Consider the following 27242-nt stretch of genomic DNA (forward strand, 5'->3'; position numbering starts at 1 on the left):
GAGTGGTATTAGAGAACATATAGGATACGGTATCTTCAAGTGAAACCCCTGTGCCAGTAACCTAAGCAGGAAACATGCTATGGTGATTGGAGAAAGAAGGGATGCATCAAGTGTTTCAATGCCCCAAGCTTCAAGCTTGTCAATGCATTGTGCACTGAGCAAGGCGATGCACCGGGGTTGACCTCAGTTGTTTCAACACATTGTGCATCAAGTTTGTTGATGGATCCTGCGCCAAGCGATTTGACACAATCTGCACCAATGGCATACATATGGACATCAATGGTGACGATACAAAGATGCCCCCCTTTGAATGTTTATGCTTCTTTGATGCAGGCTCGAGTGGCTCAAGCTATTAGCTACCCTTTACTTCAACGCAGGTCAACCACCCAAACTTAACCCTGCGGGCTCGGTCTGCGCCAATGGGGGAGACTTAAGGGTTGGCACTCCACACTTTTCCCCTCAAGGCAGACGAGTCTGCATTGCAGGAGAAGGACATCCTGTGACTCCTCACCAAAAAGTGCTTTAGTGGGGCTGCCGAGGCAGCAAGAATTGAAGACAATTGAGGTAAAATAAGAAATAAAAGGAATTTAGACAAAAAATGTTAGAGAGACAGGGTACACATCCATGCAAAGCTTGAACAAAAAATGACTGAGGAAGCTCACAAGGCAATGCCTTATGGCATCACCCACATGTAATGGCTAATTCGGCCTGCTTATTGACAGAAAAATATTAAAGTTCATCAACGTAAGAGGTTCAAAGGAAGGCTTCATAAGTTGAGCTAGGACCACAGTGGAGATCCCACAGTGTTGGTGGTTTGCTGACTGGTGGCTTGGTAAGACTCTTCATGAACTTTCATGCTAAAGAATGGACAGACATTAGTGCTCCATCCATTCACTGGTGATAAGTTGCAACTGCATGGAGAAGTATCCTAACCAAAGAGATACTGAGGCCATATGATAGGAAAAGGTTTTGAAAATCCTTCTGACTCTCTGCTTCCATAGATGGGCTGCTACAACTGCCAAACACTTTGTGAACAACTTTGGTGCAGCCGAGAGGCCGAACAGGAGCACCGTGTACTGACAGTACCCATCTCCCACCACAAACCTGAGGAATTTTCAATGAGTGGGGTGATCCAGAGCACTTTTAAGTCAAAAGACTGGTTCTATTTTTTTTAATGATAGAACTGCCTAAAGCAAGTACAACGTGAACATGTCACAGACCAGTAACTTGCTCAGGTTCTGCAAATCTAAGATGGCCCATACCCCACAAACTTCTTGTGAATTATCATGTGGGAGTAGAACCCTCTGCCATGCTTCCACAGAGTGACAGGCTCTATGGCCTTCTGACGAAGAAGAGAAGTTATGTCCAATTGCAACTGAGCCGACTGGGCTGGGTTGAAACTACTGATGTCTGTCTGTCTGTTCAGGAAGAGAGTGTGAGTCGTTCAAGCAGTAGCCATATTCCACAGTTCACAGGACCCACTTATCCTCAATAATGTGGCCCCATTCTGGCAAGGGCTGGTCCTTTCCTCCACTGGAGAGGAATAGAGAGACAAGTATCAAAGAGATCAAAATCCTACCCCAAATTTGGGCTACAGTTGCTGTTGTGCTTTGGCTAGAGGTCTCTGCTGACCTCTAGCCAAAAACTGCTGAGAATGAGAGGGCAGGGCTCACTACCTTTGGAACAGACAGATCTCCATTGATAAAAATAGCCACTCAAACAAGAAGAACTAGGCCATGATGCAGCAGAGTAGACTGATGCTCCTTTATCCAGGCCACATTTCTTACATCTTGTCCCCAAGCAGGATCTCTCCTGTATATGGAACATCCACCAGGCGATAATGAACTTCCTCTCAGAAACCATTAGGTCACAGCCAATCAAGACTCCAGGCCCCAAAATAAACTGGTGACATTCTGCCTGCAATATCAAAGGCCTCATATGTGGGCCAGTTAGCTGCTTTCTGCATTCCTCCATGTCCTCTAAAACACACTGGAAATCAGCCTGATGAGGGTTTATCGGCCCATCAGGGGGGCTTCAACTTTTAACACACATTTGTGCAGATACTGAACTATGAAGAGTTGGTGGGCCACAATTCTGGTTCTAAGCATTGAACCCTTGAAGACTTTCTTCCCAGAGGTATCAGATGCCCTCTGGTTTCCCTGGGCAGCGTATTAGAATGATGGAAGATGACATGGGAAGGGACTTCTGGTGGTCTGATGGAGACAGGAGCAGTAGAAAATTCAAAAATGAACCAACTTCACACCCTCCCTTTCTGAAACCTTAGATGATGACACCAAGAGAGGAGTTGAACTAGCTATGACTTCATATGGACTCTGTCCCTCTGGTGAAGCTGCTCAAGGGTACACTTGGGCACTCTGGGATGTTCTCGAAACCTACTTTACAGAAAAAGTTCTTCTATCCAGGACAGGATAGGTTCCATCCTCCCTTTCTGTTCTTCATGGAGTTAGTAATAAAGTGCCTCACCATCTCAGACAGCTGGGTCGCCATCTGCAAAGGAGCCCTCTGTACTCAAGAGGAGACGACACATCTTCAAATACCCAGAATGGTTCTTCCTTGCTGGGCGTCACAAAGCATGGGCACTGTGACATGGAGTATATTCTGATGACATGCACCAAGTCTGTTGTACTGCGATTGACTGGAGACTGGCTAAACTCTCAGAGTCAGTGGCCCTTGCCTTTCCGCAAAATCTCTGCTTTCTATACTGGATGGTCTTCTGGGCATCAATGCACTCTGTGCCAAGAAAACTGACAGTGTCTTGTCTTGCACCAGGGTGCTCTGCACTGATTAAACTGAAGGTGCTTTTGACAGGTCAGGAATTGAAGCATCAGGGAATAGGCTGTCCAGTACCAATAAGGTCATCCGTGCCTGGAAAGCCACCACCTGTGCAACAGGTGCCCTACTCAGTATCAAATCAAGGTCCAAAACCATCATCTTTGGTGCTGAGGATGACCACCCCGGGAGTCCTTTTAGTGCTCAAGACTCTTCCTGGCATCTTGGACTTCCATCCCATGCTCAGACCCTGATCTATGAAGGTTCCGAGACTGGCACCAACAGAGGGGGGACTTTTCCAGTCGATTTACGAGTTGAGAAGTAGGCCAACTCCCAGAATAATTGAAGATTTTTAAGGTGCTGAGAACCCAAATAGGCCTCATTTTGGGAGTCAGAGTGACTGCACTGACAACCCTCATGCTGAGGCTTCAGGATCTTATCAGAAGCTCACTTCTGAAGAACTTCCATCCTTCAGACATGGGTCTGAAGGACCTGCAGAGACATTTAGTTTCAATTAGGGCAATTCAGAGCATCATGGTCAGGGTCCATGCAGTAGCAGCACTGAGTATGTGTGTCTGTGATGGATATATAGCACACCCACACCCACAGACCTTGAACCTGCTGCCTGTAGATTTCTGCAGCATTACTTTTTCCAATTTGTATTGAGCACTGAAAAGAGCTGTTTGGGGCTATCGAGTTAGAGGAGAAGTAAAGGAGACAGAAGAAGTCATGTCCGAATCGCACACAGGGAAAGAAAGAACTGACAGAAGACAGCCGTGCAGGAACAGCACCGTGCAGCAGCAAATTTTGCTGCTAGAAGACTACATTCCCTCTGAGAGCCGCCAGGGGGCACTCCCAGAAAGCATGGCTAATTCAGTCCTGCTTATCTGCGGAAAAAACTGTAGAACAACGGGTGAGGGGACCATGAAACTCAAGAGGGAAGACTCTGGAATGATGCCACAAAAATATTTCTTCAAGAAAAGAGTAATGGATGCATGGAATGCCCTCCCAGAAGCAGTGAAGACAAGAATAGTAATGGCATTCAAAGGATAGAAATGAGTGTTAACTGAGGTAACCTGCATAGAGTAGCAGTTTCTACCCAAAAAGGGAGGGGGGGGGGGGGACAAAATGAAAAAAACTTGCTGGGCAGATGGGATGGACCACATAAGAACATAAGAAATTGCCATGCTGGGTCAGACCAAGGGTCCATCAAACCCAGCATCCTGTTTCCAACAGAGGCCAAAACCAGGCCACAAGAACCTGGCAATTACCCAAACACTAAGAAGAACCCTGGGTCTCTCTCTCTCTCTGCTATCATTTACTATGTTAACTAACAGGCCAATACAGTAAGGGCGCGTAAGAAAAAGTGCAGCAGTGCCGGGCGCCCGTTCGTTTGCCGCGTGCACAGTCCGGATCACATACTGCTCGATACAGTATTTAAATGGCATGCACATGCAAGCCATGTCCAAGAAGCGTCCATGAAGCGCAATCCGTTTTACTGTATAGGCGCTATACTGTATCGACCTGTAAGTGTATTAATTTCTATAGAAAATTTACCTGCACAAAAAGCAGATGCAGAAGTCTGCAGGTAATTAGCACCTGTGGAAAGCTTCAAAGGGAAAGTACACACATACTCTCTCTTTGAAGCTTGTTGCAAAGTCCATGGGTAAAGTGATCACAGCCATCTCAACGTAAATAGCCTGAAAACTGCCACTTTAACCGCCATTAATCAGTTGCTGGAGGGCATCAGAATAATTCTCTCTTTAGTTGTTTTTATAAACAAATTTATCTGAAGCTGAAGAAGCAATACTGTACATTTTGGATTTAGAAAATGAACAAACTCTAGTACCTTTTATCTGATAAGATAATCATCATAAGGGTGAAAGGTTTCAAGTTTTTTTTGCTAAAAAGTGCTATAAATATTGCCACCTATATTCCTCATTTATACTGTAATCTGATATGTAAGAGTACAGTTTCTCAAACATAAAAACTAACAATTTCTGTTCTTTAGATAAGGTCGAAGTTGAACCCAAAAAGGCAGACAACGTACTTGGAATTGTTACATATGCATACCTAACAGTTTAATTCTATACTAACTAGCCGTTAAGCCCGTAACAACGGGCTCGGTCCGTTTCCTTCCCACTCCCCTCCCCCTCATTCTCCCTCCTCCTTCATTCTCCCCCCCCCGCCTCTCACCTCCCTCCCTCCCCCTCTCCCCCCCTCTCTCCCTCCCTCCCCCTCTCTCTCACCTCCCTCTCTCACACCTCCCTCTCTCTCACCTTCCCTCCCTCTCACCTCCCTCTGTCACCTCCCTCCCTCTCTCTCTCCTCTCTCACCTTCCCTCTCACCACCTTCTCCTGCCGGCAGATCTCGGGGGGGGGGGGGGGGGGGGGTCACTCGCGCCCGGTGCTGCTGCTTTCCGCGCACGCGCAGCGCTGCTTCTCCTGCCGGCAGATCTCGGGGGGGGGGGGGGGGGTGTCACTCGCGCGCGGCGCCTCTGCTCCTCCTCCCGCTCCTGCGGCCCCACCGCCATGTTTTTTGTTTCGGGCACGCACGGCTCTGACCAACGTGCTGGCCCGCACATGCGCGGTAGAGCTGCTCTCTACTGCGCATTTGCGGGCCGTCGGTCAGAGCCCATTTATAAGGTAGATTATAAAATGTTTACATTCAGTTTTAATCATTCATTTCTACCACAAATTGCAATGAAAAATGTCATATACTTACTGTATCTCTAAAGTTTTTCTGCAGTCGATCTTCTGCAAATATGTGAAAATGAAGACATTTGACACTAAAAATAATTGCAGATTTTATCATAGTAACAGTCTCCTCTAGTCGATCTCCACAGGCAACAACAGCCAGATGCATTTTCTCAGTGGGCTGAATGTTGACATCATACCTGTAATGGCCAATACAGAAAATTATTTAGTAGTAGGCAAACCTAAAAATATATCAATTTAATCTTATTATTTTGATATTTTAAAGTGAAACAATCTTACATAATTTCCTTTCCTTGAGTCCTGCTAGACCAGTCCTTACTCATGGGAAATTTCCCCCTCCATAGCTGCTGGAGATAGAGAACATACCATTTCTGTTGTGACATCACATCCAACTATAAGGGAGGTGTGACATCAGGCAGTTACCAGTAACTTTTTAAAACAGCAAGAAAGGGACAACTATCCTACACCAATCTGAAGTAACCACAATCAAGGATGCAATGAAAAGAGGAAGAGAGATCCCCTGATTCACTCTCTGTTCATTTCCTTGTTCAATTATATGAATGTGTTTGACCTCAAATATTTATTTATTTAGAATTTTTATATACCGACATTCTTGAAAAAAATATCAAATCATATCGGTTTCCATTGTAACAGAACAATCGCGGCTAAGGCGTTACATTAAACAAGTCGTCAAAAAAACAAATAAAAGTAGAACAGCAAAACAGTGGTAATGGGCGTTACATAAAATAAGGCATCTAAAAGGGTATCGCTATAAACCTGAGAAGTAGCTAAGGCGTAAGTGGGGGCCCTAAAGGATAGCGGGTGGCAATGAGGAGAGGGAGGGGTAGGAGGAGCAGGCTGAAGGACAGAGGGAGGGAGGAGGAAGAAGAGAGGAGGGATGGGTGGCACTAGATCGTGCTAGGGGGAGCATGCTAAAGTGGTTGAGGACAGTCATGGGTCCCCATAATGTCCTGTTATGACCTTTGACCAGTGTCCGAGTGTTCTTGAGACTCCGGGAAGGCTTGTCTGAAGAGCCAAGTTTTGAGGTGTTTCTTAAATGTTTGAAGACAAGGTTCTTGGCGAAGCTCCGGAGGCAGCGAGTTCCAAAGGGTGGGGCCCGGCTGTAGAAATTACACGTTTTCTTAAAATGGTTTTGACCGGTGGTGCATATAAAGATCCTTTATAGGCGTTTCTGATTGGTCTGTCAGAGGTGTGCGGGTGGAGTTGAGAGCTTAGTTTGAGATGTGCGATGCCGTGAATGTCCTTGTGAATCATCATCAAAGCTTTGAAGGTGATCCTGGATTTTATGGGAAGCCAGTGAAGGCCGTGTAGGATAGGTGTAATGTGAGCTCTTTTATTTGAGTTGGTGAGTATCCTAGCCGCAGAATTTTGGACCATCTGTAGGGGTTTAGTAGTTATCGCCGGGTGGCCTAGGAGAAGTGAATTGCAGTAGTCTAACTTTGTAAGGATGATAGACTGAACTACTAACCAGAAGTCGCTGAAATGCAGGAGAGGTTTCAGATTTTTGAGAACTTGAAGTTTAAAGAAACATTCTTTAGTTGTGTTGAGGACAAACGATTTTAAGTTGAACAGGTTGTCAAGCCGAACCCCTAGGTCTCTGACAGAGGAGGAGTGGTTGATGAATGTTTTAGCGAATTGGGATGCGCTTTGTGAGTTGAGGAGATTGTGGTTTTCATCTGGAGAGATAAGGATTTCAGTCTTATTTGAATTAAGGATAAGGTTCAGGCTGGTAAGCAGGCTATTGATGGATTGTAGACAGCAGTTCCAGTGTGCCCAGGTTTTTTGCAGGGATTCAGTGATTGGAAGAAGAATTTGAACATCATCAGCGAATATGTAGTATTTTAGTTTAAGGTTGGAGAGTAGGTGGCAGAGAGGCAGCAGATAAATGTTGAAAAGCGTGGGGGAGACGGAAGATCCTTGCGGGACTCCCAGGTTTGATTTGATTGGGAGTGATTCTTTATTATTAATTCTGACCTTGTAGAATCTATTCTCAAGGAATGATTTAAACCAAACATGAGCCTCTCCTTGAATGCCGATATCTGATAGGCGCTCCAGTAGTATGGAATGATTGACCGTATCGAAGGCGGCGGTTAAGTCGAGAAGGGCGAGAAGGTAAGGTTGTTTTCTTTCCAGGTTGAGAAGAATGGAGTCGGATAGTGATGATAGTAAAGCTTAAGTGTTTTGGGATTTTCTGAATCCGAACTGGAAGGGGGAGAGTATGTTGTTCTCCTCGAGGTACTCGGACAGTTGTTTGTTTACAATTCTTTCCATCACTCTGGAGATCAAGGGAAGATTGGCAATTGGACGGAAGTTGGCAGGGTCAGACGTCGGAAGGTTAGGTTTTTTTTTAGTAAGGGTTTTAGGATGGCTAGTTTTAGTTGTTCTGGAACCTCTCCTTGAGTTAAAGAGCAGTTGATGATGTCTGCTAACGATTTAGAAATGGTATTAGGGATGGAGAGGAGGAGATTAGATCGTATTGCGTCCAACGGGTGAGAAGAAGGTTTTAGCTTTTTGAGGATGATTTCGATTTCCATTGAGGATGGGGTCTCGAAGGATGTTAGGTTAAAACTCCTAGTGGATGTTGAAGTGCAGGAGGGAAGGGTTGTCGGTTGAGAATTAGAGATAGGCTTGAGGAGGTTGGTTATCTTTTTATCAAAGTATATGGCTAGTTCTGTGGCTTTGTTGGATGCTTGCTCGTCAGGGATGATGAGGGGCGAGGGTTTAGTAAGAGATGATACAAAGGAGAATAAGGCTTTGGGGTTGAATGAGAAGTTGTGGATTTTTTTAGCAAAGAAGTCTTTTTTGGCTTTGAGGATGGCAATCCTGTATGCATTCAGGTGGGCTTTGTAGTTTGAAAGTGTGTCAGTGGATAGGGTCTTGCGCCATTTGAGCTCTTTGCTACGAAGTTTTTGTTTGAGGCTTTTAAGTTCCAGGGTGTACCACGGATTCCTGTTAGCTTGGGGTGGTTTCAAGGATTTAGTAATGGTTGGGCATGATTGATCTGCGACCTCGCTTGTTATCTTGATCCATGAGTTAATAGCCGAGGGAGCGTCAGTGAGATCAAGTCGATCAAGCTCTTTTGAAAGCAGTTTGCTAAGTTGATCTGTGGAGCAGGGTTTCCTGTATTGTATTGTGGTTGTAGGGAAGACAGGCCGAGGATGGTTATTAATTTGAAGCTCAGCAGAGATAGTATGATGATCTGACCACGGGATTGGGACGCAAGTTGGGACGGTGGCAGATGATAGACCATCACTGAGGAAAATCAGGTCTAAGGTATGTCCCGCTTTATGCGTTGGGCCTTGAACGATCTAGCTGAAGCCCAAGTGATTGAGTGCTGTAAGTAGGATGTCGCAGTTGTGGGATAGTGGGGAAATGTCCACATGGAGATTAAAATCTCCCATCAAGATGGCTGGTTTGTCCCTCTTGAGATGTTTAGCTGTAAATTTGATTAATGGCGAGGGATCGGAGTCTAAGGTTCCTGGGGGTGAGTAGACCAGAGCTATTTGTAGATGGTCCGAGTTGAATAAGGCTAGTTCAAGGTTGCTTATTCTGGTGGCTAATTGCAGGGAGAGTCCAAGTCCCTTTTTTGCAGCTAGTAGTAGGCCTCCTCCCCTTTTTTTGATTGATACTTATATATTTTTTAATTATTTTTTTTAAAGGAAGAAATGGAATCGAACTTCTAAACCCTTGGGGGAATACAAATTGAATGGAAAAAAGAACTAGTGCATAGCTCCTGTGCTGTGCTACGGATCTGACAGCACTGCATTCTTGGGTGGGTCTTGGACTGGTCTAGCAGAACTCAAGGAAAGAAAATGATCAGGTTAAGATCAAAATTCACCTTCATTATCTTCCTGCTTACTCATGGAAAGTATGTAAGCTGCGACTCATTCAGGAAGAAGAGAGAGTGCTTCTCTAAGGACGCTTGTTCCAAAGGCTGCATCTACCTTGGCCAATACATCCACTCTACAATGTTTAAAGTAATGCAGGGAGAACCAGGTGGCTGCCCTACAGATTTTTGCTGGAACCAAAGATACCTCTGCCCATAAAGCTGCTTATGCTCTGGTGGAGTGTGCCTGAAGCCCAACTGGTGCCTATTTACTCCTGCAAACATAAGTGAAGGTGATTGCTTTCTTGGTCTAATCTGGCTATTATAGGCTTGGGGGCTTCTTCTCCCTTTCGCAGACTTCCATATAGTACGAACTTCCGGAAGGGGTTCATGTCTTTTAGGTACCTTAAGAGTATGTGTCCAATAGGAAAAGTTGGAGTTTCTATTTCATAACTTATCATCACTGAAGGCCAGAAGGATTATCACCTGATTCAGATTAAATGGGATCATCACACTGGACAAAAAGAATGAAACTATCAGGTGGTGACTGAATCCAGTGAAAAGATCAAGTGAAACATCTTGTATTTCAGAGATAAGTCTTGTCAACACTGGCCACCAAAAAGGCAGTCTTTAAGAAGAGATTTTTTTTAAAGAGATGATTGTCTTATTGGTTCAAAAGGGGAGGGGCACATTAGGGCCATTAGAACCAAAATGAAATCCCACTGAGAGACCACTGGCTTAAAAGGAGTCTGATTATGCTTAGCTCCTCTAAGAAAAACGAACTATGCCCAGGTGTGTGACTGCCTGCAAGCTCAAATGGCCCTCTATAGCAGGATATGGCTGCTACCTATACCTTCAAGTAGCTAAGAATCTTTTGTCCAATTCCTTCTGGATAAACTCTGGATGCACGCAATATCTGCCTTTCAGGGGGAGACCAAGGGTTATGACATGGTGATGAATTTCCTAAATGAGAAGGGCTCAGTTTCGGTCCAATACCAGCAGAATTAATCATTGAATATGTAGGGATGGCAAGGGAAACTGGGCTATAGAGGGGTGGTAGTGGCACACCTTGCCGAATGGCTTTCTTTGTAAAAGCACAGGGTTGGGGAGATCCTACTAAATTTCATGGTTAAAAAGGTGATGGCAGGATGGGCAAGGAAAGCAGGTCTGGCAGTGGACCTTAGGTACCCGGTATCATAAGATGTTGCTGGTAAAGTTGTGGCTTGTGCTTCCAGCCATATGCTAATCCAACTTCGAGACTAACCTATTTAGAACAGCATTTGTGTGGGCCTTTTTCAGGGCCTCACGCATAGCGAACTGGTAGTGGCATCTAAGAGTGACCCAGGAGAAAAGGCGCAGCTGTGCATATTACCATACATAGGTCAAAAGACCAATCAGTTGGGTAAAGGTGCCATAATCTGTTTGCGGCAGGTAATTTGCCTGGAAAAGAATATAGAGGATTATTTAGCGAGGAGGTCCCAAGGGAGAACTCACCTAACTAATACATCAGGACACAGTACCGCTTATGAAATACCAATTTTCTCCCATTTTCAAATGGGCACTGTGTAAGCTGGGGCAGAACCTGTCCTTTAGAATAGGTGCAGTGACCAATGTAGTCAAGGCAGGATTCCCCCAGATACTTTTAAAAGGACAGGGCTCTGGAAATCAGCGGCAGCCAATTTATGTGTTAGAGTTGTGGTTGAACAAGTCCATTCTAACTAGTATTTCCTTGTTTCAGGTCTGTCTTCTGGACATTGGACTGTCTGGATTGTTAGGCACTCCATCCACTGGGCAACTCGGAGGGCAAGACAATGCCCATATGGGTTACATTTGGGATTAGCTGCTTACGGAACTTCGTTGTTCCGTAAGCAGCCACGTCTGGCCAAGCCAGACGTGATCATCATACATTTGGGTGGCAACAATTAGGGACACCTGTCATGTAGGCAATTGGTGCAAGCAATTAAGCACAGTTGGATGGAAATAGCAGCCCTTTTCGGGAACACTTGATTGTTGTGGTCGGACATTATCCTATGGAATCAAACTGATTGAGATGAAATTATGGAGACGGGGGTCGAGAGAAGGTCAATAGACAGATGCAGAGACTGGGAGGAAGGCAGATCATGCATAAGTGGGCGAATGACCTGTGTCAGGGCTACTATAGGCAGGATTGAATACATTTGTCGGATATCGGATAGGACCTCTTCAACAATGCCATGCAGAAAGCTCTGGAAGGAGGAGTTTCCGGCATGGGAAGCCAATGAGGCCGTAGCAGTTGAGTGGGGGGGCAGGAGGCAAACCAGAAGCTGTCTCATACTTGTGGCAATGTACCCTTGCCGGAGAGAGGGGGGGGGGGGAGGGTAATTTTGAGAAGGTTGTGGAGACAATTCCGGAAACGGGTTTCTTCGGCCAGGTTCCGAAGATGGGAACATGTGTATAATGACCAAGCACAGCTGTGCATGATTGCAATGGCCCTCCTTGCTTGGATACACGGTGGGGGCACTGGGCACAAGGAGGTCTATCTTGCTTTGTAAACCAGCAGTCAGTCAATTGGATGGACATTGGAATGAAAATGTTAGGAAGAACGATTAGCAGGGCTCAGGTACTTGGGAATGTAGTGATACGTGCAAGATGTTAATAAAAGCTGTGGCCTCATTTGATCCAAATGAAAGCATCCGTGTCAATTTGTAGGAAGGGAGCAGTGTGGGCAGAAGGGTGCATGGCTACCAGCATTATTAAAATAAACGAAAGACAAAAAATGAATACAAGAGTGAAGAACTTCTAAACAGGAGAGCTTTGTTTTGCATCCATTCAGCAGAGTGGAAAAAACAAAACTGAGGAAACTGTGGGAACTACTATGCACGGGAGAGGAAGTGCATGCTTAAAACTTAACTAGTTCTGGGAGAACTATTCTGTCAGAATGCCATCAGATCACATTCACCCTCCTGTGTGTGCGATTATATCCTGTTTGTAGACAGAGAATATCAATACACACCACTTACATTTAGCCAGGTAAGTCTGGTTGCATAGAATGATATCCTGAAGTTACCCAGACAACTTTATCCAGTTACATTCAGCAGCAGACTTATCTGGATACATGCCACTGAATATCCAAGTGAATTTACCCCAGTTAATTCTTCAGCTCAACGGACTGCTGAATATCTACCAAATGATCAGCAACTGCATGTTTCTGTCTTCACAAAAATGTTTTTAGAACTGTAGAGCATGTGGCTCAGGCAAAAAAAAAAAAAAAAAAAGCTTTCCTAAAGACAAAGAGGTCAATTCTGAAAGCAGTTTGTCCAGTTGTTGAAGTCATTTTTTGTTACTTTTACTGAGGATGTATATAGAGGGTAGGTCGTATGGATTCAGAGTTTTCACCCAGACACAGACTAGTTTAAAGGCCTCTGGCCAACCTCTAAGTCAGAGCTTTCCAAAGTGTGTGTCGGGACACATTAGTGTGTCGCCTGTAGTGTGGAGGTGTGTCGCCCGGTCCACAGGGCCGGCGGAAGCAGGGAACTATAGCAGGAAGATCGGCGGACAGTGGTGGAGCTTACATCACCACGGCCCGAAGAAAAGGGTCACGTTCACTCCTCCTCCTTCCTGCCTGTGCAGCCCTGGAAGAAAAACGTTGCCGGAGCCGCATGGGCAGGAAGGAGGAGGAGGAGCATCTGCTGCGTACAGAAGAAGAGCAGCATTAATGGGCCGTTGCGGATCCCACGTCGCGACGGCCCGAGAAGAGGAGGAAACCCCATAGCAGGGCCACTGCGGATCCCACGTCGCGGCAGCCCGAGAAGAGGAGGAAACCCGATAGCAGGGCCGCTGCAGATCCCATGTCACGGCCAGGGAAGATCAAGGCCTCTGAAGAGCCCATCCTTCGGCAACCCGTGCAGAGGGCCATCATGTGCCAGTGAGAGCCTGTGCTTGAGCAAGAGAGCATGTAGGAGTGAGAGCCTGTGTGTGTGAGAGTGAGACAGCATGTGCACGAGAGAGACAGTATGTATGTATGAGAGAGAGACATGTGAGAGTGAGAGCTGTGGATGTGTGAGATTGCATGAGAGTGAGAGCCTGTGTGTGTGAGAATGTGTGAGATAGCGTGTGAGAATGAGAACCTGATTGTGTGTTTGAGGGAAGACAGATGGAGAGAAAAGAAAAAGAAAAAAAGACCCTGTAAAAGGAATTGGCAAAAAAACAAGAAAGGAAAGGTGGAAAAAAAAGCCTGTGACCAACCGATTAGAAAACTAAGATCAGACAGCAAAGGTAAAAAAAAAAAATTACTTTTTAGTGATTGGCACATGTAATCTTTGGGAATGTGCAAGAGTAGCACTTTCTCTATGCCGATCTCACAATGTACGAGATCAGCATGGAGGAAGTGGAAGCCTGCAAATATTTATTAGGAGATAGGTTGTGTTGTGAAACATTTTATTTATGTATATATTTAAGGAAACATACATAAATTGTTGAAATACATTTTGTTCGTTTAACCTTTAACTTCTGGTTTGCTGGTAGACTGAATTACTGTGTCACGAAATTATGTTTGTCTAAAAAGTGTGTCACCAACATGAAAAGTTTGGAAAGCTCTGCTCTAAGTGAACTCCAATTTACTGTCTTGCACTGTGAAATGTTTACGAACAGGCAAGAGACTGTTTATTTAGTTATTCCACTAGGTCTATGATGAGAAAGCCTGAGAGAGAAAGTGAAGGCCACACAGCTGTGCCTGAAATTTGTTAAGAAACCAGAGGGAGGGAACATCACTGTTCTCCACAAGCATTTGTGGTATATAAGGAGAGAGAAAGCGAGAGATCTGGATGTGATGGTACAAGCTCAACCTTTAGAAAGGTAAGCTTTTTTTTTTTTTTTTAATCTATGTAGCAATTGTTAGTATCTACCATTACTACTTCTGTGTAATCTGACTTTATTTGTTCTATCCTCCTATTGCTCAAACTCACTTCCCTAAATACCTGGAAATGTGATGCACCATCTCAATCTAAAAAAATTTGTAAACACCACCACTAAGGAATGCTTTTTCAAACTGCAAGTCCTAAAAAAGCTGAAACCTCTCCTTCACTTCCATGACTTCCGCATGGTGCTGCAATCCATCATCCTGTCAAAAATAGACTATTGTAACGCTCTTCTTCTTGGTCTCCCAGCTAACACCATCAAACCTCTACAGATGGTTCAGAACTCAGCCGCCAGGATTCTAACCAATACCAACAAAAGAGAACACATCACTCCCATTCTTCAGAATCTCCATTGGCTGTCCATCAAATCCAGAATTCTCTTTAAAGTCCTCACGATAATTCATAAAGTCATTCACAACCTCACCCCCCTTGATCTAAGCATCAATCTGCGTCCTCACTCATCGTCCAGACCTGTCAGAAGAGCCTATAAAGGCACATTGTATGCTCCTCCTGCAAAAACATCCTTAAGGAAGCGCACCTTATCTACAGCTGGTCCTACACAATGGAATGCCCTCCCCCCGGACCTCAGACAAGAACCTTGCCCATTGGCTTTCAAAAAAAAACAAAAAAAAAAAAACCTCAAAACGTGGCTTTTCAGCCAAGCCTTTCCCGAAACATAACACTCACTTATGTCTAGAAGGTCAAGCCCATTTCCTCTATCTGTCTTAGTTTTTCAGTCCCCTTCATCGAGTTGACCCAGAATGCTTACATTTATCTTTACCCATCCTTTAAGACTACCTGCCCACAAGAGTGCTCAGCTCACTCCGTTTTTGACTTAGAATCAAATTGTATCTAGTTATATTTGGAGTAGCTTTTAATTTGCATGAAAGCTGTATACAAAATATATTCTATGTAATTTGTAGGTAAGGTTGTTACGTGGGTTGTCTTGCCCGCAATTGTTTTTAATTCAATTTGTAACTAATGGCTGTATTTGGGGTCGTATATAGGGGGAAGATATGTTAGTTTCCTGCTCCCAGTTATTTGTATCTCCTGTTTCTTGTAATCGCTCCATCGCGACATCTCAGTTCAGTGTAAACCGGTGTGATCTGTATTTTTTACAGGAACATCGGTATAAAAAAGTTTAAAATAAATAAATAAATGTACTGAAGCAAAGTTTGTTTGTGGCCATTTGTGTAGGGGATAAGCTCCTGGGTTCAAGACCCCAGGTATAATTCCAGTAATTGTGAGTGTTTATATGGGATAAGCCCCTCTGGTAGCCCCAGCGTAAACCTCAGTGAGATTAGCCCCTGGGCAGGATATCAATGTGCACGGTCTAAACCCGTAACACCAGCTAAGTCCCAGACTTAACTGGCAATTTTTTTTATCTAACTAAAAAGTTAGCTGGATAAGTCCAGAGCCATCTGGGGTGGGGTTGGTTATTCAACTAAGTTAATTCTGAAAATTTGCATTTATCTGGCTATCTGGTGACAGAGCCAGTTTCGGTGCGTGTCATCAACTTACCAAGGTCGTGGTGATGCCACCACCACAGCACCATACATGGTAGTCAGGGGGATAGGCTGATGTGGCCTGACTTGCGATGTCCCATTGGGGCATTTAAACTAGAGGGATGGCCTGGGGGACAGAGTCTGTAGCACAGGGAGTGGAGCCGGGAACATTTTGATTTCCTGTCCATTTGCTCTTGCTCCCGTGTTGTGTAGACATGCTGCATTGATCGCGAGTGTACACAGCTTTAAAATTTGGCTAATTAGGTCACGTGATGTGGTGAGCTGGGAGGAAGCCTGTCTCACCAGCTCCAGGGTCCACTCCATATATTGCGCTCCATCTCAGCCCGTAAACAGCTCAAATCGAGCGCTGATCACAGAGAGGGATTAGCGCGTATGTCCATTATACCATATAGCAAAAAAACACACATAGGGAATATATCAAGACAATTCTCTAATCATTAAATATACCCACACATAGAGAATTATATAAACATTCCAATATTGTGCAATAATTGTATTTCTCTATTAAACTTGTAAACAATTACACCATTAAAATTCACCAATAACACTCACTCTTCCATTCACACATTAAAAACACAAACTGATGACAAAATATAATTCATCATATATAAGTGCAAAAATACAAAGTATCAAATTTTTTAATTGAGAAAAACTTTTCTTCATAGAGTTTCCAATGGCTTCCAACTTAACCCCTTATTATGATTATGTACTCCAGCAGTTATACGTGTGTGTGCTGACTCTCTGCACCCACTCGCCGCTGTTTGCAATATTCCACAGCTTCTTTAGTTAACTTGTGCCAAGGGACTAGCCCTATTAACACTCCATCCACATTTATACAGTCCAACACGTTTACGTTTACTTGACACGTGAGATGAGTTACTCTTGGGAAAGCGTTTGAACTCCTCGGAAGAGGTTGAATTTAAAATCGATATGAGAATCTTGCCATTGGTACAGCGTTTGAAATTGTACTGAGAATATTAATCACAGGTGAACATCTGGTAATTATTAATAGTATGTCCCTGATGAAGCCCAAATGTGGGTGAAACAAGGATCCGTTGTTGGACTGTATAAATGTGGATGGAGTGTTAATAGGGCTAGTCCCTTGGCACAAGTTAACTAAAGAAGCTGTGGAATATTGCAAATCAGCCCACAAAACTGAGATCTGGCGGGCTTCCAGATCGAAAAGGGAATTATAATTTCAAGGTAGCCCGATTCGTATTTTTCAAGATTTTTCAGCTACAGTCTCCGAGGCTCGGAAAGGCTTCGCTGCAATCTGTTCTTCACTCCACAACCAAGGGGTAAAGTTTTCCCTGCTCTTTCCAACACGTTTGAAAATTTGGAAAGGAGACCAGGCACACCTTTTTGACACACCAGCTTCAGCGCATAAATTCGTCGACGACATAAACAAATGATCTGAAACCATCAGAGTGGGCGGATAAGGTAACCTGTTCCTATGTTGCAGTTTAAAAATGTTATTTCTAGTTCTCTTATTTTCACGTGTTCTGCATCCTGGTCGGGGCACGGCACGGGGAAACTTGTCCTGCCTGTACTAAGTTTTCTTCACCGGCTACAAGGAACCCATTTTCGTCCCCCTTTATATACATCAAAATATGCATTTTGTAAGGCAACAGTGGGCTGCACTCTGGCATTGATAAGCAAGGGGGAGGAAAGATCCTTTTCCACTGGTGTGCTATGGCCAACAGTTGAACTAGAACAAAGGTTTTACATGCGGTTCATTACCATATTTCTCGGCTATAGCCATGGTATTGGGGACATCTGGAAAAAATGTGTTTATTTCATGCTCCCGCATCACCCCTAGCTTTCTCATCATGGCGCCAAAACCCAGCTCGGGAAACAACGGCCATAAGATCGTTCGTATGGAAGACTTGTCGGACACCCCTCGGGAGCCCGGTCAGGACAAATGGCGACAAGACTCCGTTCCTGGGACACCTTTTTTTTCCTCATTTTTCTTTCCCTTCGGAGCTTCAACACAGGACCGTGGAAGAAAGGGAAAAAAAGAGAGTAAAGAACTAGAACAGGGAATAGGGGACTTTATATTTAATTTAAACGCACTAGATGGAGTTTCTTTTTTTTATATATATATATAGTATCGGAATCCCTCAAGACGGTAGTCTTATATGGAGTGGGGACCCTGGACATGTACAACTGATCTCCAAATCTCCTAGTATTGGAGGTTACAATTTCAAGTTTGTTTATGGGAATGGGAAGGGAGGGAAAAGGGGAGAAAAGGGAAGGGATTGGGAAAGCACAGGTTCTGGGGGAGGATCTGGGGGAGGGGGGGGGAAATGTTGGTGGTATATATTGCTCTGTGTACAACTTTTTCCTTGTGGTCCAGACATAGGCACTGTCTATCATCACACAATTGAAAAAAAGGGACAGAGGGATGGCTAGGCTGGGGGCCTTCCCTTTCACTGATATCTCACACTCTTTTCATGACTTCTCACGTTTTATTTCTATCCCATGCCTAAACTCATTTCTTGGAATGTTAATGGTTTGGGCACTCCCGTGAAGAGGAAAAAAGTTTTAGCACACCTCAAACGTTCACACGCTGATATAGCGTGTATCCAGGAAACCCATTTAACAGCACTGGAAACTGCAAAACTTCAAAGGGACTGGGTGGGAATGTGTCTTTTTTCTGAAGCAAAACATAGGAAAGGGGGAGTAGCTGTTTTAATCAACAAATCTACTAATTTTCGGGTACTCCAATCCCTATCTGATCCAGAAGGAAGATATTTTATTTTGGTAGGCCTTTGGAACGCGAAACCAGTAACTTTATGCACAGTATATGGCCCAAACGGTTATGCTCATGATTATTTTGTGAATTTATGCAATCTGCTCCATGTACACACTCAGGGCACCATTTATCTATTAGGGGACTTTAATTGTGTCCATGACACATCCCTGGATAAATGCTCCTCTCAGGGGACGCCTGCTGGCAAGCGTAAGAAAGGGATAGCCTATCTATGTCATAACCTAGACCTACTGGATGTATGGAGAACCTCCATGTGACTGAACGAGATTATACTCACGTCTCGAGGTCTCACAACACACTATCGCTCATCAATTATATATTAATCTCTAAACACATTTTTTTTTTAGGTTACTACTGCAACTATAGAAACTTTGGCTATTTCAGACCATACCCCGATCTCCATACAAATGCACTCTTCGCCCCCCAACAACTCGGCCTTATTATGGTGCTTCCCCTCGTTTCTTAAAGAGGATGCTCAATTTCACATATTTTTAAAGAACAAATGGAAAGATTATGCAACACTTAATCAGCAGCATTTTGATACACCCCATCTTTATTGGGAGGAATCGTTTCCTATGTCCACTCTAGGAATAAACAGATTAAATCAGTCAATTTTGCAATTGGAGTCGCAGTTAAAAATAGCAAAAGAGGTGTAGATTCAGCGAAATTCTGAAAGCAATCGAGCTGAATTTTATAGTGTGCTGGGTAGGTTGAATACTTTATTGGATAAACGAGCCAAGGCCTATCTCTGGAAAGGTCAACAGGCCCTTTTCCAATTTGGAAATAAACCAGGGCGTTTACTCGCCAGACTGACAAAAATACTGAGACCAAAATCCTTTGTAGCTAATCTGAAAACTTCTACTGGGGGGCGAACCACTTCAGACCTTGAGGTCAGCAAAGTTTTCAGACATTTCTATAGCACGCTATATACTTCTGATCTACAAGGCAATGTAGCAGAGGAGGAAGCATGTTTCCAAACTCTCAAACTCCCCACTTTGTCTGCCTCACAATTAGAGTTTTTAAATAGGCCTCTTCAGGTATATGAAATTAAACAAGTCATCTCAGCAGCGGAATCAGGCAAATCCCCAGGTCCAGATGGATTAATCTACGATTTTTACAAAATTCTTTCACCGTTTATCGGTAGTGCTCTGACCAATAATTTCCAAGATGGCCTGGAAAAACACACTTACCCCAATTCCTTTAATGAGGCACATATCATTGTACTCCCAATACCTGGCAAGGACCCACAACAACCTTCCTCATATCGGCCCATATCGTTGCTAAATTGTGATTTCAAAATATTAGCAAAAGCTTTAGCAGAAAGACTGAAAGTGTTTCTTCCCCAGATAACCTCCGTGCACCAAACAGGATTTGTAAAAGGGCGCAAACCCAACACGACTATTATTAAATTGTTAACTGCAATGAATATTTGTCAACACCAAAATATACCAGCCCTGATCACAGGCTTTGATTCTGAGAAGGCCTTTGATCGGGTGGAGTGGGGCTACCTTTATTCGGTTTTGCAACGATATAGGATCCGAGGAGACTTCTTACGCTTTATATCCTTACTTTACAATGACCCGACCTCCCATATTTTAGTTAATGGGTGTTTGTCTGAAGAAATAAAGATTGGGAGGGGGGGGGTCCGTCAGGGATGCCCCTTATCCCTGCTTTTATACATCATATCCCTAGATCCCCTTTTACGGAAAATTGATGAGAACAGACTAGTACAGGGTTTTGGAGGACCGCACCATATTTATAAAATCGCAGCCTTTGCGGATGATCTGCTGGTCTTCCTCACCAAGCCTCAATCCTCGCTCTTAGAAGTTCTTGAACTCCAGCGATGGTTTGGCGCTTTTGCAGGCCTAAAGATCAATTGCGACAAGTCTGAGGCACTGGATGTTACCGGAACTCTACAACAGACCGGGCCGGGGATTTTTCCCTTAAGATGGGTAACGGATCATTTAAAATATCTGGGGCTCCGCATCCCACGTAAGGTAGACAGATTCTATACCGTAAATGTACGGGCCTTGATGGAGATCACGCTAGCCACCCTACAGAAATGGTCACCTTTACCGCTCTCACTAGTTGGACGCATACAGCTTTTTAAAATGGTACTGCTACCTAAGTGGCTCTACCTTCTTCAATTGGCCCCCCTTTGGATTTCTAAAACAGACCATCATAGGATACAAACGGCGCAGCGATCCTTTTTGTGGCAGGGAAAACGAGCCCGGATTTCCATTCATACCTTAATGACCTCTAAAGCGCAGGGGGGATTGGGATGCCCGAACTTGGAGTTATATAATTTAGCATGTGGAGTTCGTTACGTTAAAGATTGGCTATTTGCCACATCCTCCTTTACCCCTTACCTCCTAGAATGGTATGGGGTGAAATCCCTAAATCCCTTACTCCAACTCCCAAATCATATGGTCCCCCAACATTTAAAAATGCAGGAACTATTGCGCACATGTCGCCACGCCTGGAAATTGTTTTGTAAACTGGGAAAAGTACCCAACCCTTTAACTTCGCTTATAAGCATTATTGATCATGACTTGGTTCCCCCCGGGGAAAGAGAGCAGGGTCTTTCAACGCTGGAATCAACTAGGCCTTTCTTATATCTCTGATATATATGATAAGAAAACCAGGAGCATTCTTCCCTTTTCTTTACTTCAACAACGGTACATGCTACCAGTGACCCACTTGTAAATATGCAAGTGGGTCACTTGCATATTTACAAGTGACCCACTTTATTAACTCCAGGAAGCCCCCACTTATATGATGGCTCCTAGATTTTGTATTTCTAGCAGAAACTCTAGAAATACAAAATCTAGGAGGCATCATATAAGTGGGGGCCCAACATAAATCCACAGTTTCACATTATCATCAAGTGTTACTAAAATTATCAGACCCATAGTTTCTTCGGCCCTTATTTACCAGGTGGACAGAGTGGGCTTTGTTTTCTTTAACATATGTGGAATTTGTAAATTGCTTTACGGAATTATCTAACAGAATGTTAGATAATTCCGTAAAGCAATTTACAAATTGCTTTATGGAATTTTGTTAACAGAAAATGTTATCATGTTAACAGAAAATGTTATCATGCAAGAAACGAACTACAAATTTCTTTGGCAAAGTTTTATTACCCCCCAATGAGCCTATCAAATGAAATTAACGCAGCACCCTTGCTGCCCTAAATGTACAAACTGCATTGGCACTTACTTTCATTGTTTTGGGGATTGTGAAAAAATGTCCTTTTTCTGGAAGAAAGTGTGCCGTGTTTGCTCCAGGATATTGAAAATATTACTCCCACCAGACCCCAATCTTTGGCTTTTTGGAGTCGATAATTCCATACCAGAGCCACTACAACCCTCTACGCGCTCGTTTATTGCCAAAGCTGGAGTAGTGGGAAAACAAATTGTTCTTACCCACTGGTTAACTTCGGAAAACCCCAGCTTATGACCTTTGGTTTAGAAAAATGGTTTGTTTGTGTTCTATGGAGCACGCTACCCTTACACCAGCTATGCCTAAGAGATCTGTATTGGTTTCCCAGGCCTGGAAGCCTTTCACAAATTATCTTACTCCTCGCATGGGGCCACTTCGGGACCCTTGGAATCATGATGAACTCCTGACCTTCACAGAAGACACATCTGTACACCACCCAGACTGCTGAGCAGGACCCATTTTGGACATATTTGGAAACAGCTCATGAGTGCCTATGGACAGATCATGTAGAGATCAAACTTATTTTCTACTTGTGGATCACAGAGATAGGACACGAGACAAAGGGGGGGGGGGGAGGGTTAAAACACTGTTCTGATAATATATACTGATTGTTGTTCCATGGTTTATTTCGGAAAACTGAATAAAGATATTATTTAAAAAAAAAAAAAAATTTGGCTAATTGGCATAAAAAAAACCCACTCAAAACAAGACACACACACACAATAAAGATATCCTGCTGGAGATATACAGTTGGGGGCGATTCTTTCCTCCTATTTCTGCATACTGCAAGTTCTACCTATGCCTGCATCCCGTGGCCGCAATTCCATCGCGTATTTCTGCTAAAATTCCTTGGGGGGGGGGGGGGGGAGAATGCTAATGATGCACCATCCCCACGGGGAACTGGGAATTGTTCAGCCTAAAGCGCCCCTGGAGTTGGTGAAAAAATGGGATGCGTGCAGAGGCTAGAAGGGAGGTGCTAGGGGCAGAGTCCTTGCCCTGTTTGACAGCCCTGCTGCCAGACACATGCAGCAAAATACGGGTGACGCAACCAGGAGAGCTGAACCTGGTACTATCAGTGGTCAGAGTTAGCCAGCAACAGGGGGACTGTTCATTGTCCCACGTTAGCTGGCCCCCCCATGCCCAGAAGTGGATGGTACCCACCTGGGAACTCTGGCAGGGAGCTATCCCAGATCCCCTTTACTCTGCATCCCGGTCAGGTTCCCGTGTGGAGACCTGCTGAGACATTGACCTCACGATGGCATTTTCAAAGATGATTTACTTACCTGAAAAAAAGGAATAGAAGAGAGAAGATATTGAAGAGCCAGATAACCTATCTGAGATTCTGGAAAAATCATATGAGACAAAGATTGAGAATAGAGCGACTTTATTAATATCGTTTGTACAAACCATGGACAGAGACAACATATTGAAGAAGTTTTTTCGAAAACAAAATTTATTAGTCTATGGCTATCAAATAAGAATATTTCCGGACATAACTAAGAAAATGCAGGAAAAGAGGAAAGAGTTTTTGATAATGAAACAAGAAGTGATCACACGTGGAGCTAAATATTTTTTGAGGTTCCTGTGTAGATGCATTCTTCTACACCAAGATAACAGATGTATCTTCACGGACCCAGCTCAGCTCCGTCAATATCTGGACTCCTAAAACTCTCAGAACTAGGAGGGTTGGATAGTTAGAGTGGGTACACAACACAGAGTTTTTCATGTGGAAGATGTTTAATTATTTCCTCTAATCCGCTAAATATTTTTGGTTCTCCCATTGTTCTCATAATTGTGAGAAAAATGTATTTCCTCTTTCCTAATGATTAGGAGATTATGTGTGTATTGCAATGATTTCTTTCTTTATTTCAATATTCAAGTTTCAATGTAAATTGTTGAAATATCAATAAACAAAAAATGAAAAAGAAAAAGAAAAAAAAAAAGGATTAGCAAAGTCTTTCAGCTGGGCGCTCCCTCTTGCATCTTCCCGTGTTTGCCTGAGGCTCCTCAGTCCGTATGAAAGCAAACTGGTATGCCATGTCGGAACTGTCTGGGGAGGCAGGCGGGTCAGCATGGCTAATTCATCTGCTATCTACGGAAAACACCGTTTACGGTAAGTAAACTTGCTTTTTTTTTTTTCACATAGATAAGCAGCTGAATTAGCCATGCTGTCTGGGAGTCCCCAGCTGACGTATTGAGCATATAGATATGAGTATAGTTTATTTTTGCTCAATACGGAAATTATAGGTGGACAGTTCTTATGTAGGTGGTTTATCTGTTGAATACGTGTTGTTCTGTAATATAGTCTGCCCCATGCGAGCATCATCCGCAGCTTGTTTGTCCAAACAATAATGGGATGTGAAGGTGTGCAGTGATGACCATGTGGCCGCTTTACAGATGTCCAAGAGAGGCACCTCATGGAGGTGAGCAACTGAAGCAGCCATTGCACGAACCTGATGCGCTTTATTTATTTATTTTAAAAAAAAAATTTCTATACCAGCATTCGTGAGGGTATCACATCATGCCGGTTTACAATAAACAGTGGAGTGAAAAAAAGAACAATGAACGAAATAAATAATAGGTGCTAAACATAAAATAGTTACTGTTACAATAAAACAGGGATGAGTACAACTGAGAGCAAGAGGAAAAATGAAATGAAAGGAACTTTAACATGGTATATTAACCGAAGTATGACGGGGTACATTACAAGAATTATGAATTGTTCATTTGAAATATTTACAGTTTTTATCTAAAAGGTAGTGGTCATAAGTGAATGGTTTTCTGTATACTGGTAGTGCTGAAGTTGGTTGAAGGTGAGGTGAGTAATGAGTTTAATCCGAGTCTGGGAATGCTTTTTTGAATAGCCACATTTTAAGTCTTTTCCTGAATGTTGGGAGGCAAGGTTCCTGCCTTAGCTCCATTGGGATGGAGTTCCACAGAGGAGGTCCTGCTGTGGAGAATGTCCTGTCTCCGAAAGTTATGTGAAGGGAGGTTTTGGAATGGGGTACCTGAAGAGAATCTTTATAGTGCTCTCTTATGGGTCTGGAGGATGTATGTTTTTTGAAAGGGATTTGTAGGTTGAGCGGAGCAATTTGTTGGATAGATTTGTATATTGTGGTGATGGACTTGTATAGTATTCTATAATGAATTGGCAGCCAGTGTAATTCTTTGAGGATGGGGGAGATGTGATCTCTTCTCCGTGATTTTGTCAGAATTCTGGCTGCCGTATTTTGAACCATCTGAAGAGGTTTAGTATGTGATGAAGGGATACCTAATAATAGGGAGTTGCAATAGTCTAACTTGGAGAAGATTATTGCCTGTAGGATTGTCCTGTAGTCATGGTTGTGGAACAGTGGTTTTATTCTTTTTAGGACATGCAGTTTATGAAAGCAGTCCTTTGTGGTTTGGTTTATAAAAGCTTTTAGGTTTAGCCGATTGTCGATGATCGCTCCCAGATCTCTCTCTCTTGGGCTGTTTGAAGGTTTGCTGAAGGATTTGTGGGATGGTAGCTGTTCTCAGTGGATATGAGAAGGAGTTCCGTTTTTGAGGGGTTTAGGATTAAATTGAGGTTGGAGAGGAGGGAGTTGATTTCTTGAAGGCATGATTCCCATAAGTCTAGGGTTTTTTTGATGGGTATCACAATCTGGACATCGTCGGCATACAGATAGTATTTTAGCTTCAGGTTGGTTAATAACTGGCAGAGAGGGAGGAGGTAGATGTTAAAGAGAGTGGGTGAGAGGGATGAGCCTTGAGGGACTCCTAGAGAAGAAGGGTAGCGTTTGGATTCTTTGTTGTGTATTTTGACCTTGAAACCTCTGTTATTCAAGAATGTGTTGAACCAGGCCAGTGCAGTGCCTGTTATGCCGATGTTCAGTAGTTGGTTCAGGAGCATAGAATGGTTAACCGTATCAAAGGCAGCCGAGAGGTCCAAGAGGATCAGTAGATATGCCTGGCCTTTGTCAAGGCCCAAGATGAGGTAATCTGTCAAGGAAATAAGAAGTGATTCGGTGCTTAAAGATTTCCTGAAGCCATATTGTGAGGGGAAGAGAATTTTGTGATCTTCAAGGTAGTCTGATAATTGAGTTTTAACTAGTTTTTCCATGACCTTGGCAATGAAAGGGAGGTTGGAGATTGGGCGAAAGTTGGTGGGGTCATCTGGATCTAAATTTGGTTTTTTCAGGAGCGGTTTGATGGAAGCCATTTTAAGATTGTCAGGATAGATTCCTTGGGATAAGGAGCAGTTGATGATGTCTGCCAGGGCTTTGGAGATGGTGTCTGGAATAAGAAGAAGTAATTTGGAGGGGATATGGTCTAAAGGGTGAGACGAGGGTTTCATTTTTTTCAGTACTTTTAGGATCTCTGAGGTTGTGATGGGTTCGAACGAGTTGAGAGAGATGTTTTTGTTAGGGTGAAGATAGGTACTGTAAGGGGAAGAGGTATTGGGTGTCATCTTTGTTAGAAGGTTAGTGATTTTGTTGTTGAAGAAGAGGGCTAGCTCCTCTGCTTTTTCTTGGGCTTTGTTAAGTGGTATGTCCGGTACTTGGATTTGGGTTAAGTTGGAGACGTAGGCAAACAGGGCTTTAGCGTAAAAAATCATGTGATGGATCTTGTGAGCATAGAAGTCTCTTTTAGTTTTTAACATGGTGTTTTTGTAGTGGTGGAGGGCAAGTTTGTAGGCAGAGAGGGTGGACGCTGAAGGAGTTTTGCGCCATTTGCTTTCATTCCGTCTGAGGGAGAGTTTTAGTTTTTGAAGTTCTTCATTAAACCAAGGTTGTTTTTTAGGATGGTTGTATTTGAGTTTTTTAGTGGTCAAAGGACAGAGTTTGTTTGCTGCCGCTTCTGTTATATTATGCCATGAATGAAGGGCTGAATTTGGAGTGGAAACGTCTATGAGGGGGAGTTCTGAGAGTAGGTAGTTGTGGAGGTCATCGGAAGCGCATGATTTCCTGTAGGAGAATTGTTGAGGGGCGAGGATGCTGTTTCTTTGTGCCAGTGTGATGGTAGTTGAGATTAAGGTATGGTCTGACCAGGGTACTGATTTACTGCTTTAGGTGTCATAGGTAGCTGTTCTAAACGCTTTTGATAGCAGAATTGTATACAGTTGGATATCCAGGAGGATAAAGTTCTTTTTGATACTGGACATCCTGGTGCATTTGGATTGAAGGAGAGGAAGAGTTGTGAGGCTCTGTTGGGAGAATGGGTGCGCTTCTTGTAATAGGCAAGCGCATGCTTACAATCCAGAGAGTGTGAAGTTTTCTTTCGTTGTAATTGGCGTGAGGCTTTGGATGGAAAGTGGGTAAAGTGATGGTTTGGTTAATGTGAAAAACTGGAACCACTTTTGGTAGAAAATTGGGGTGTGTGCGCAATGTAACTGTCATGGTAAAATTGGAGATAAGGAGGGTAATGAACTAAGGCCTGTAGTTAACTGCCCTTATTTTGGCAAGGAGAGTCAGTGAAGAAGAGTACTTTCCA

At 43.6% G+C, this 27242-nt stretch overlaps 1 protein-coding gene across 2 annotated transcripts in view; it reads right to left on the minus strand.

Annotated features, from left to right (window-relative positions):
* The window catches only part of GXYLT1 (glucoside xylosyltransferase 1), a 145387-nt gene that overhangs the window by 99517 nt on the left and 18628 nt on the right, over positions 1-27242 (minus strand). For both annotated transcript variants that reach the window (XM_029615449.1, XM_029615450.1), the window contains one exon: positions 5515-5686. In XM_029615449.1, the coding sequence (XP_029471309.1) occupies positions 5515-5686 (172 nt within the window). The remainder of the gene's footprint in view (positions 1-5514; positions 5687-27242) is intronic.

Source organism: Rhinatrema bivittatum, chromosome 9, assembly GCF_901001135.1.
Source record: "Rhinatrema bivittatum chromosome 9, aRhiBiv1.1, whole genome shotgun sequence".
In the NCBI taxonomy this organism is placed as follows: domain Eukaryota; kingdom Metazoa; phylum Chordata; class Amphibia; order Gymnophiona; family Rhinatrematidae; genus Rhinatrema; species Rhinatrema bivittatum.